At 53.7% G+C, this 12,675-nt stretch overlaps 1 protein-coding gene across 6 annotated transcripts in view; it reads right to left on the reverse strand.

Moving 5' to 3' along the window:
* Positions 1–6,667: 6,667 nt before the first annotated feature.
* ARHGAP27 (Rho GTPase activating protein 27) overlaps positions 6,668–12,675 on the reverse strand; it is a 37,052-nt gene continuing 31,044 nt past the window's right edge. For 5 of the 6 annotated variants that reach the window (XM_050762333.1, XM_050762332.1, XM_050762337.1 and 2 more), the window contains 8 exons: positions 9,400–9,498; positions 8,362–8,473; positions 8,110–8,232; positions 7,928–8,026; positions 7,649–7,726; positions 7,424–7,558; positions 7,184–7,289; positions 6,668–7,074 (listed from right to left, as the gene is read on the reverse strand). In XM_050762333.1, coding sequence (XP_050618290.1) covers positions 6,897–7,074; positions 7,184–7,289; positions 7,424–7,558; positions 7,649–7,726; positions 7,928–8,026; positions 8,110–8,232; positions 8,362–8,473; positions 9,400–9,498 — 930 coding nt within the window. In that variant the 3' untranslated portion in view covers positions 6,668–6,896. Of the gene's footprint in view, positions 7,075–7,183; positions 7,290–7,423; positions 7,559–7,648; positions 7,727–7,927; positions 8,027–8,109; positions 8,524–9,399; positions 9,499–12,675 lie in introns of those variants that run through there. The other variant, XM_050762334.1, reaches the window with a different exon arrangement.

Below are 12,675 nucleotides of genomic sequence, written 5' to 3' on the forward strand. Positions count from 1 at the left end.
GGGAGGATGTCAGTGGAAAGGGGAAGCATAAGGAGTTTCTTTTGAGATGATGGAACATTCTGTATCTTGGTTGCTGCAGTGCTGGCTATACGAATCTATGCATGTGATAAAATGTCATGGAATTATACACAAAGATAAACAAAAATGAGTGCATGCAAAGAATGGGGAAATCAAACAAGGTCTATAGTTAGTTACATCACTTTCCTGGTTTTGATAAGGCACAATGGTTATGTAAGATGGCACCACTAGGGGAAGTCAGGTACTGGCTGCACCAGACCTCGCTGTACTATTGATGTAACTTCTTGTGAGTCAATAACTCTTTCAAAATAAAAAGTTTGTAAAAAGGGAAAAGCATCCCTGGCTATATTGTCCACCTGGTCATCAACTAGTGGCATCCAGTGGGCCATAAAGGATGAAGTTCATTCTCCCAGCAGGGCACAGGAGCCCTTCATGGGCTGGCTCTTTCTTCTGGAATGACATTTGCCATCTCCCTTAATATACCTAGCCCTGCTCTGAGACTGGCAACAAAACAAGAATATCCACTCTTGGACGACACAGGACTCTTGGAGGACACAGGGGGCTGTACCTCACTCATGGCTCCCGTTCTACCTGGCAGGGCCTCTCTTGTTGATACCAGTGGGTCCCCTCCTGTACTGGCCTGAGGGGACAGTCTCCTGCTCCTGATGCTCTTGCCCAAACCAGACAAAAGTACCTTTCCCTACAACACTGCTGGACTGAAAACTTGAAAAAGGACAGCTCCAGTGCCCTGGAAACCAAAGAGTCACTGGCTCAGTGTGCCCTACTGTCCACCAGGCGTCTGGCAGCACCCCAGGGGTCCTCTACAGCCCTTCCACGTCTGGTCCCACCGCAGAGGCTGTCTCACCCCAGGACACAGGACTGTCCTTGGGCCTGAGAAGCAAAGACTACCAAGACTTTGCAAGTGCTCCAGGTGCAAATATTCCACCACCAGGTGCTGGGCCATGCGTGTTGCACATGTCATTTTATAATGGTGAGAAGTGTCTGAGGTAGGCGTGAATGTCCTGACTTTATAGATGAGCACACTGAAGTGGACCCCTTGCCCAAGATCACTTGATAGGAAATGGCAGAGCTGGGGACTGAACTCCAGCTGTCTTCCTTTTCACGTATCAGCTTGTTAATGGGTGTCTCTTAAACACCTTTTTTTTTTTTTTTATGGAGTCTTGCTCTGCCACCCAGGCTGGAGTGCAGTGGCGTGATCTTGGCTCACTGCAAGCTCTGCCTCCCGGGTTCACACCAGTCTCCTGCCTCAGCCTCCTGAGTAGCTGGGACTACAAGCGCCCGCCACCACACCTGGCTAATTTTTTGTATTTTTACTAGAGACAGGGTTTCACCGTGTTAGCCAGGATGGTCTTGATCTCCTGACCTCATGATCCGCCTTCCTCTGCCTCCCAAAGTGTTGGGATTACAGGCGTGAGCCACCGCGCCCAGCCTCTTAAACACCTTTTAAGTGCCAGGCACTGTGCATGCGATGGTGAGCAACGACAGAGTCCCCACCGTCCTGGGCTTATAGTATCATGGCGAGGAGGTTCAGACAGCAATAAATAATCATGATATATGAGTGCAAAATGACAAATTTAGAGAAGAGAAGCATATGGGTCTTTTTTTTTCTTTTTTTTTTTTTTTTTTTTTTTTTTTTTGAGACGGAGTCTCGCTCTGTCACCCAGGCTGCAGTGCAGTGGCACAATCTTGGCTCACTGCAAGCTCTGCCTCCTGGGTTCACACCATTCTCCTGCCTCAGCCTCCTGAGTAGCTGGGACTACAGGTACCCACCACTGTGCCCGGCTAATTTTTTGTATTTTTAGTAGAGATGGGGTTTCACCGTGGTCTTGATCTCCTGACCTTGTGATCCGCCTGCCTCGGCCTCCCAAAGTGCTTACAGGTGTGAGCCACCACGCCCGGCACATATGGGTCTTTGATGGTGTGTAACAAAGAACGCTGACCTAGCCGGGCATTGGAAAGAGCTGCCTGAGGAAGTTACCTGAGCACAGTGCTAAAAGATGACTAAGCAAAGGGAGAAGAGAACTACAAAGAGAGCACAGCACATGCAAAGGTCCTGGGGCAGAGGGGAGTGTGAAACATTTGTGAAATCGATGGGAAGCCAGTGTAGCTGCAGTCTGTAAACCGAACAGCATGTAAGGCACAGGACCCAGCAAGTGTTTACTGCAGCCAGACTGTGTTCTCAGAGCCTTGTATCATCTCGTGGCATCTTCACAACCACCTGTGAGGTTGGTGCTGCTATTGCATCCCCATTCTCCAGATGAAAAAACGGGCACAAAGGAATGAGTCAATAATCCAAAACCATCTGGCAGGGGCAATGTGGAGCTCACATCTGAATCCAGGCAGCCTGACTCGAGAGCCCATGCGCTGAGCCACTGTCTCACACTGGTTCACGAGAGAAGGCTGAGGGGTGGGCAGGTTCAAGCCCCAGGCAGGCCATGCTGAAGCTTCGTCTTTTCCTTAGGTGAGTGGAAAGGTTTTCATGCAGGGTGATAATATAATCAGGCATGTGTTTTGAAATAAGGCTGGATGCGGTGGGGGCAATGAGGACATGGGATGGGGAAGGGGGCTGGGAGCTGCCGGGTCCAGGCAGGAGATATTAGCCCCTTAGACCAGGAAGGGGCCCTAGTGATGGAAAGCGGTGGATAAGAGAGGAAGGACTGACAAGACACAGATCGGGTATGGAGGTGGGAGAGAGAGATGAGATGGAGGGAGTAGGCCACATTCCCAGGTTTCTGGCTCACCTGACTCAGGGCATGATGGAGCCTTTGCCTGGGACAGGTAAAATGAGGAGTACAAGGTTTGGGGAAAATCACAAATCCAGTCTTGGGCTGGGGATCGTCCCAGAGCAGATGTCAGGTTGTCAGAGGACACCAGGATTGGGAGCTTAGAGAGCAGTCAGGCCTGATACTATGGATCAGTGAGTCGCTGATGCCATGGGTGTAGACAGTTTCATCCAGGGAGGGGTGGGCCCCAAGGACTCTGCCTGTGCTGGCTGTGCAGCAGAGAATGAGATGCATGGCCAGAGGTGGGAGGAAAACGAGGGGGAATGTGCAAGCCAAGAGAAAGGGAACATTTCCAGGGATGGGGTGGTCATCAGGGATAGGGTGCCCCCAAAAAGGCAATTAATACACAGACCCCCAAATATCCAGCAGCTATCAATGGGAAATCAGTGAGTTTAGGGGAAAAAAAGTGCTCTGATGTGTGGGGAGTGGGGCTGAGGAGCGAACAAGAGAAGCGGATTGATACCGTGAGTGTAGACGACTTCTGAGAAGTTTGGCTGCAAAGGGGAGGAGGAGGAGGATGGTGACAGCTGCAGAGAGATGTGGGGTTGGGGGGCGTTTCAGAGAGAGGCACTTTAGCACGTTCCCGTGGCGAGGGGAAGCGGCCAGTTGACGTAGTGGATACCATGGGTGCCTCTCAGATGCCCTCCTCCAGGACTGAGCAAGGATTTCCCAAAGGACAGGGAGGGTCAGTGGCCAATAGTGCTCATCTGAGCCTCTCTCCAGGATGTGTCCTGGGCTGAAGACAACTGCTCTGCCCAAATCCATGCCCTCCCTTCTCCCACCTTACAAGGCAGCCCACATCCAGTGGCCCAGCCCCCTGGCCACAATGGGGCACAAGGCTGAGGCTGTCCCAGCTCCACAGCTTCCCATAGGGTGGCTGAGGCCTTAAATGGGCCTGTGCCTCAGCCCAGCTTCTCCCTCAGCGGCTCCTGCTGGCTCCGCCCCTCAGGCATTGGTCACGAGATCAGACCCAGCAAGCCCCCTGCCAACGTCTCTGTTTCCTGGGACATTCAACCTGAGACAGCAGCTAAATAGCAAGAAGAGGGGCCAGCGATTGTGGATATTTTCTGAAAAAACAGGTGAGCTGTACCCTGGAGAAATGTCTGCTCTAAGGTACCGAGGAAAGGAGGCCAGGGAGGCCGTGGTGAGGGAGGGCTGAGCTTTGTGGTGGGATGTTAAGTGTGTCCACTATTCCGTGAGGTGGAGGTAGGTCACCTGATAAGAGAGCGAAGGCTAAGAGGGCCAGGAGTTGGAGGGAATGAAGATCCGAAGCAATTGTTGCAGAAGGCGAGAGGGAGCAGAAACCCTCAAACACAACTGGTGGGAGATTGTGCAGCTATAGAAAACAATTTGATGGTTCCTCAAAAGGTTAAAGGTAGAGTTACCTTTTAATCCAGCAATTTAATCCAGCAAACTCCTGGAAATTCCACAGGAGAATTAAAACATGAGTTATAGACTGAGTGTTTGTGCCTCCCACCCCATTAATGTGTTGAAACCCTAACCCTCAATGTGATGGTATCGACGGGGCCTTTGGGAGGTGATTAGGTTCATGTAAGACCATAAAGTTGAGATTAGTGTCCTTGTAATAAATGGAAGTGACTGGAGCTTACTCTCTTTGTGCCAATATGAGGACACAGTGAGAAGGCGGCTGTCTGCAAGCCAGGAAGAGAGCCCTCATCAGAACCTGACTGTACTGGCACCTTACTCGAACTTCCAGCCTCCAAAATTGTGAGAAATAAATCTGTTGTTTTAGCCACCCAGTCTATGGTATTTTGTTATGGTAGCCCTGGCTGACTGAAATGATATGTCCACAGAAAAACTTGTACGTGAGTGTTCATGGCAGCATTATTCATATTAGCCAAAAAGTGGCCTGAGCCCAGATCTGCCCTCTGATGGGGAACCCCAGGCCCACAGGGACCTCCCTCTGCCTGACCCCAGACCGCCTGGGTCCCTGGGCAACATTCACACCCCATGACACTCCTTCCGAGCACCCTACACTTCTGCTAGCTCTTGTACAAATGTGGTAACCAAGTGATTAGCTACTTACTGTCTGTCTAGTTTCACCCTTGGACTCAAATGAGAGGGGTCCCTGCCATGGGTCCTCTGCAGAAGGCTCCTGTGCCTGTGGCCCTCCCCACAGGATGAGGAATCTGGGGGGCCCTCTTGATTCCTGGACCCTCCCTTTAGAACATGCTTCTGATACATGGGGCCCCAGCATGCCCTCCCCAAATAGCTCCAAGCCCATCCCCTCAAGGGTGGACTAAGTCACCAGTGGGGTAGCCAAGTGGCAGCTGGCTGCAGGGGTTATGGACAGTTTGCACACACAGACTACAATGTCCACGTATGTGCCCGTGAGCCTCTGCTTGGGGGAGGAGGGCTCTGTGGGTGGGAAGATGAGAGGGAAGGCTGAGCCCAGGGCCTGGCCTTCTCCCACCACCACATTTGGGCATGGAACTTGGAAAAGTCAAAGACGTTTAAATTAGAACCTGGCCTTCCAGGTCATTATCAAGACATATTTGTCAAAGTAGGAGAATAGAACATATTTTATTTAACAGTTGTTAGCTTGATTGATAACTTTTAAATATTTAGACATATGGTGTGACGCCCCCGTGTGTACCCTCGCCCTGGCCCTGCTGGCAGTGAGGTGGGCTTGGGTCAGCCTCACCTGTCAGACCACAAGCTCCACCAGGGCCCGTGCAGTGCCCGTGCCCAGAGCACAGCACCTGGCACAGAAGAGCGGACAATAAATACCAGCTGTGAGAAACAAATGGGATAATCCAAGCCAAATGCTTGGCATGGTGCTAATGTCCAATAAATATGAGCTGTCATTGTCTGTTGAATAAATGAACAGGTGGGTGGGAGGGGCTGGGGGCCAAGAGCCACAAGCTGAGGTGGCTTGTGTCTGAGGAGGGAAGGGACCCGCTGTTCCCTGGGATTCATGTTTCCTTTCTTGAGGTTGTGTCCTCCTTCCCCACACCCTGCAGGCCTGCCCAGCTCTTCATGGCAAAGCGGGCCCCAGATGGGCATACTTGTGTGTCAGAGTGCCAAAAGGGGCTGCAAGCTCCTGCTAGGGCTATGTCCCCCTCCTCTAGGACAGAACAGCTGGGGCAGGTTCCCTCTTTGCCTTCAGGGGCCTCCCCAGGTCCAGACAGAACACACCCAGTTTAGTTCCTTTCCTTTCGCATAGGCCCAAAGGTTGGAGGGTGGTAGCTGAAAGGACTGATTTCCCCCCTACCCAGGCTGTGCTCTGGTGTGGGAGGAGCCTTTTCTGGGGAGTGAGGTCACTCACTGGACCTTGAGCAAGTCACATTGCCGCTGCAGGCCTCAGCATCCTCGTCTGTAAAATGGGATTGTGTGTGGAACTGGTGCATGCCCAGTGGCAGATGTGAGGTGCGCACTTGGTGAATAGGAAGAAGCCTGGCACAGAATATCAGTGGGTCGGGGACAGCAGAGGCCTGGGACCCCCAACAGGAAAGCAGATGAAACTGGCGCACAGCCAGCCTGCGAGAGGCTCAGGCAGGAGGTCATCCTGAGGCCTGAGGAGGACAGCTTCAGCCGCCCGCACTGGCTCAGTCCTGTTTCCACAGTACGGAAGTGGTTACAGCTGCTTCATGACTGGACAGTGCCGGCACAGGGTCCACAGGGTCTCTGTGAAGGCCTCCACGAGGTGAGGGCCAGAAGCAGCCAGGAAGCCCCCCATCAAACTCCTCCCCCCAGCATCCACCATTCCAGAAATTCCAACTGTCACCCCAACACACACTATCGCGCACGCACAGTAGGAGCGATGGAATAGAGAAAAAACCTAATTAACCCCCAAATAGGACGTGATGGGTGGGGGGGGGAGGGGGGAGGGGAGAGGGGTGGCGGGGGTGATGGGGAGTTGGGGGAAGGAATCACATTTTGCAAACTGCCCACTAGGGGTCACCGTACCCTCAGAACCGAGGGTGCAGAAGTCACACCTGCCTGCGGCTGTGCCCTGGCGGAAGGTCCCAGAGAGAAGGCCGGGCTGCGTGGCCTCCGCCGCCCAGCTTGTGTGGCAGGCCCTCGGCCGCCGCCCCAGTCGCAGGCCGGCAGTCAGTGCGGCGGGAAGATGTCCGCGCACTGCTGCAGGATGAGCTCCACCACCTGGTTCTGGAACACCATGGTCATGGGCATGCTGGTCTCTTCCACCTCTGGCCGCAGCAGCGTGGGTCCGAACACAATTGCCACGCTCTGCACCGACATGCGGTTCTGCTCGCCGTGCTCGATCACCCTGCGGCAGGGGTGGGTGGGATCAGGGCTCCGAACTGCAGGGAGGCGCGGGGGGCTCCAGCCGGGACCTGGACCTGCCTCCCCCTTCCCGCGCGGCACTCCCGGCTCACCGGCAGAGGTGCTGGAAGAGCATCCGCAGAGTGTCATGGTTGGGGGCCGGCAGCGAGCGCACCAGGTCGCGCACACAGCGGCTGCGCTGGGCCTGGTCCTGCAACTCTGGGTGAAGGAAGGTTTAGAGGGAGGGAGTCGGAACTGGAGGTAGGGGGTGTCGGCTGGGCGAGGGGAGCCTGCTAAAGGGGTGGCCCGCCACGCCCCTTACCCCATCCGCCCCACCTGCCCCAGGTGCTCACTGATGGCCGCAATGAACTGGCGGAAGTGCGAGAAGGGGAAGAGGGGCTCGGGCAGCTCCCGAAAGAAGAGCTTCAGGGCGCCGGTGATAACGTGGACGTCCTCCCAGCGCCCGTCGTCCAGGTCAAGGCGCTCATCTGTGCCAGAGGAAGGGAGGAGGATGGAAGGGAGGTCAGTACCCCCTCGCGCCTTCAGGCTCTGGGGCAGGGGGTGGGGACGGGCCTCACCATGGTCCACCTTATAGCGCAGCTTCTGGATGGTGGCCAGGTTTCCACTGATGCGGTACAGCCCGTCGATGTCCAGCCCTGGGGCAGAGGAGGCGCTGATCCCGGGTTCCGGGTTGGGGGTAGGGTGGGGCTACGGGTCCCTGCTATGATTCCCAGTCGAGGCCTCCCGTACTTTCCCCCTGGACCCTGCTTCCATCCAGGGGTCTTCAGCCTGCGGTCCTGGCAGGAGACCTGCGGGCACCCCAATGCCTGCCTCCCTCACCCCCACAGCACACGTACCGCGGGCCTCGACGGCACGGATGCACTGCTGCACAAAGCGTGGCACCCGGCTCCTCTCGCGCTCACACAGCGCGGCCAGCGCGCAGCCGAACACCTGGTCTAGGGGAGAGGCTCGTCAGTTCCCGTCCAGCCTGCGCCCCGTCCTGGTCCCCGGGTCCCTGCCCCCCGCAGGCCTCGGGTACCTTTGATGTAGCCCTTCTCCCGCAGCGACTGCAGTGTGGGCCGCCTCTGGAGGAACTTGCGGAGCTTGTACCGGACCTTGCTCAAGTCGCTCTCCAGGACCCCGGGGCCCAGGGCGGGCGCGGCTGCCGCGGGGGAAGGCAGGACTGAGTCAGGAAGCAGCAGCTCCGGGGCAGGCCAGGCAGGCCCCAGCAATCACCATTCCCCAGGAGAGGTCTCCTGGGAGCCCCCAGCCCATCCTGCCTTGCGCACACCTGCATTCGGCCGCGCGTCCTCCTCTTTCTCCTGCCAGCTTCCCAGGCGCTCACTCGCCTCGAAGTCCACTCTGCTGCTCTCGCTCTCCTCCTCTGGGGGCAGCTCTGCGGACTGGATTCCCATAGCCTCAGAAAGGTGGGGCCTTGAGCCAGCTTCGGGTCCTTCCAGGATGGGGCAAGGGACCCGAAATGCACTCCCAACAGGCATGGCCTGGAGACCCTCAGCGAAGAGTCCTCTCTTCCCTAACCAGGTTAACTCTCCTTACCTCCACCAGTGAGCCTGAGAACATTCACCTCCCTTAGCTGCATGGAGCCCTTAAGGTGCAGAGACAGTCATCCTGTTCTCCCACACCCCTTCCTATCCTGGCAACCCCTACCCACCTGGAGCCTTCTTCCTCTGTTTTCCTCAGTTTCTCTAACTAGGTCAGCATTCCTCAATACGTGGCTCCCAGTTCTGAGCCTGCACCTCCAGCTGTGGCCGGAGCACTGCCAACAACTGTACCAATATCACCTCTCTGGCTCTGGATTCCTACCTCCATTAATACAGCCAAAAGCTGCACTCAATGTTGGCTCATAGGAAATTAAGGGTCAAAAAGCCCCAGGTCATTTCCAGGTCAGTAGTTGTCAGAGAGCCCCTGTCCTAGCTCTACTTATGCAATTGGTATTTTGAACCCTAAAAAAAATGGTCGACTATTCAAATCAATCCTTTAAAATTTTATCTGCTAGTTTCAGCCTGCCATTGGTTGGCTTGCAGAGTATTTACTTGGCCTTCTGTTTCCTGTGAAGTGGGAAATTCCTTTAGAATGTGCCCCTACCGTCACCTGGAGAGTCTTCCTGCAGCGCCAACCCCAGGGCTGGATTCACAGACTTACAGAAGGCAGTTTCTTCAGCAGCCTACCCTGCCATCCCAGCCATTAGTGGGGGACTGCATTTACATTTCCCACTGATACCTTAGAGCTCCCTGAGCCTGAGCAGAAGGCCCCACTCTGAATGGCCACCACCTCCCCACCACCCCTAGAGGCTCTGGGCTCTGCTTACCAGCTCCTGGATGCCCTGAGCAATGGCCTTATGCCAGGTGCTGATGATAGCCTCCGAGTCATGCTGAATCAGGTACTCCGAGCCATCTCGGCTCCGCAGCTGGAGGGACACAAGTCACTGGGTCATCTCTGGTACCCTGGGTCTGCCCTGGGGGTAGGCACTCAGAGCTTAATGGAGCAAGGGCCTCACCCCAGGCCAAGTGTTGGATCTTCTGCCTCGCTTAAAGCAGTGGGTGACAGCGTCTCTGTGTTACAGATGAGCAAACTGAGGCTCAGCAAGTTTTAGCTGCTTCCTCATGGGCACACAGCTAGTGAGTGATGAGCACAGAGCTGCATGGCTCAATTGTCTGGTACACTTTCCCTCCCCCATCTTGCCTCCCCGCAAACCACAGAACATGGCAGGCCTCATGCAGAGCACTGGCCTGCAAACTAGGTGAAAGAAAATTCCTATGTGAGGCCAGGCACGGTGGCTCACACCTGTAATCCCAGCACTTTGGGAGGCCGAGGCAGGCTGATCACCTGAGGTCCTGAGTTCAAAACCAGCCTGGCCAACATGGTGAAACCCCGTCTTTACTAAAAATACAAAAATTAGCCGGGTATGGTGGTGGGCTCCTGTAATTCCAGCTACTTGGGAGGCTGAGGCAGAAGAATTGCTTGAACCCGGGAGGTGGAGGTTGCAGTGAGCTGAGATCACGCCACTGCACTTCAGCCCGGGCGACAGAGCAAGACTCCATCGCAAAAAAAAAAAAAAACAACCCAGAAACTTCCTATGTTGAGACCCCTGTCTACTAGAAGCAGCAGTGAAAATAGGGAGCGAGGATTTGAAGGCAGATCATGGCTGATCCCAGAGAAAGCAAGGTCTCTCCTTGCCCCTCCCCATACACACACTGAGGACTCAGAAACGTTGTCCCACCTTCTGCAGCCAGGAGTTCCCACCACCTCCCACGCTCCAGCCTGGGCAGCACATCTTCTGTTAGCCCACTTCACCATGAAGAATAAATTAAACAAAACACCAGATGGAAACTTGCCACCGCAGGACTGATGCTCAAAGCCCTCTCTGAGTTGGATGGCAGCTTAGATGGATCCCTCATCAGCCTCTGGCTCTGAGGACCCAGTGTTCCAGGTTAATGTGAATGTTTAGCTGCAACAGCTCATACCAACCCTGCCCTTTCGGTTCAGTGAGAGTCAGAGACAACAGAAACTGTCTCAGACCTCAGGACACTACTTCTAGAATCAGAGTGGACTGTCTTTGGCTGTCCTTTAAAACTTATACTTGAAGACTATTTAAACTGCTTTTTAAAATGAAAAGAGGCTGGGCACGGTGGCTCATGCCTGTAATCCCAGTACTTTGGGAGGCTGAGGCGGGCAGATCATGAGGTCAGGAGATTGAGACCATCCTGGCTAACACGGTGAAACCCTGCCTCTACCAAAAATACAAAAAATTAGCTGGGCCTGGTGGCATGCACTTGTAGTCCCAGCTACTCAGGAGGCTGAGGCAGGAGAATCGCTTGAACCCGGGAGGCAGAGGTTGCAGTGAGCCGAGATTGTGCCACTGCACTCCAGCTAGGGCGACAGAGCAAGACTCTGTCTCAAAAAAAAAAAAAAAAAAAAAGAAAGAAAGAAAGAAAAGAAAAGAAAATGGCATATTGCATCCCCTAGCCCTCCCCTGCAAAGGATAGAGAACCTTCAAGAGGCAGATAACACAGCCTCACTCTAATCAAAGCAGACAAAAGAGCCCTGCTCAAGATTATCCCAGAGAATGGCTTGACAACACTTCTAAAACAACAGCCATGATTTTTGGCAGCTCTCTCAAAACATAATCAGTTCACATTTGTAAGTTTCACATAGAAGGCAAAGCTGTATCATTACATAGCAATGTATTTCACAAAATATTCGCCCCCAGCCATGCCCATAATCCTAGTGCTTTGGAAGGGCAAGGTGGGAGGAGTCCCTGAGACCAGGAGTTCAAGCCTGGGCGATATAGTGAGACCCTATGCCTAGAAAAAAATTTAAAAATTAGCCAGGCATGCTGGTGTGCACCTGTACTTCCAGCTGCTCAAGAGGCTGAAGCGGCAGCATCACTTGAGCCCAGGAGTTAGAAGCTGCAGTGAGCTATGATCAGGCCACTGCACTCCAGCCTGGGCAACACAGTAAGACCCTATCTCTAAGAACAAACAAATTAACAAAATATTTATCCTGCTGACTGCACAAGCAAATGCTAGCAGCTTTCGGCGGACTGTTGCTGAAGTTTTCTCTGACTTCGGGGTGACTAGGAAGACCTGCTGTGAAAATTTCCTGGGTCCAACAAAGCCATCCATCCTGAATGATATAAAATTTGGGGCTATCTCTTGAGGAAAACCCTGGAGCTGCCTACAGGCCACCCTGCATGGAGGGAGGATGGCCAGCAGTCAACCAGGAGGCAGAGGCTCGTGATTTCCACTCAGGCCTGCCCACCTTCCCACTGGCCTGAGCAGCACCTGCCTTCCAGTCCTTGCCAGCAAAGACAACTCAGAAAGCCCTATTCTGAAACTTTCATCAAAAGCCCATCAGTGATGACCTTCATCGAGAACTGTTTGAAGGATATCCCTATCCCTCAAGTAAGGGGAGAAACATGCCTAGCAAAGGTGATGTCTCAGACCGGGCATGGTGGCTCATGCCTGTAATCCCAACACTTTGGGAAGCCGAGGTGGGTAGATCACCTGAGGCCAGTAGTTTGAGACCATCCTGGCCAACATGGTGAAACCCCGTCTTTACTAAATACAAAACAATTAGTTGGGTGTGGTGGCAGGTGCCTGTAGTCCCAGCTACTCGGGAGGCTGAGGCAGGAGAATCACCTGAACCCAAGAGGCAGAGGTTGCAGTGAGCCAAGACTGCGCCACTGCACTCCAGCCTGGGCAACAGAGTGACACTCTGTCTCAAATAATAATAATAATAATAACAACAACAACAACAATAATAATGGCGATGTCACTCCTCAATTTAACACCATGGCAGATATTGTTAGTTGATCACAGAACTTAACAACAACAACAACAACAACAACAATAATAATGGTGATGTCACTCCAACAACAACAACAACAACAACAACAACAATAATAATGGTGATGTCACTCCTCAATTTAACACCATGGCAGATATTGTTAGTTGATCACAGAACTCTACCCTGCCAAGCCCAGAGAAGGCTTCAGAATTCTTCTCAAGAAGGTTCCAGGCGGCTGGGTGCGGTGGCTCATGCCTGTAATCCCAGCACTTTGGGAAGCTGAGACGGGTGGATC

This window comes from Macaca thibetana, chromosome 16, assembly GCF_024542745.1.
Source record: "Macaca thibetana thibetana isolate TM-01 chromosome 16, ASM2454274v1, whole genome shotgun sequence".
NCBI classification, from domain to species: Eukaryota; Metazoa; Chordata; class Mammalia; order Primates; family Cercopithecidae; genus Macaca; species Macaca thibetana.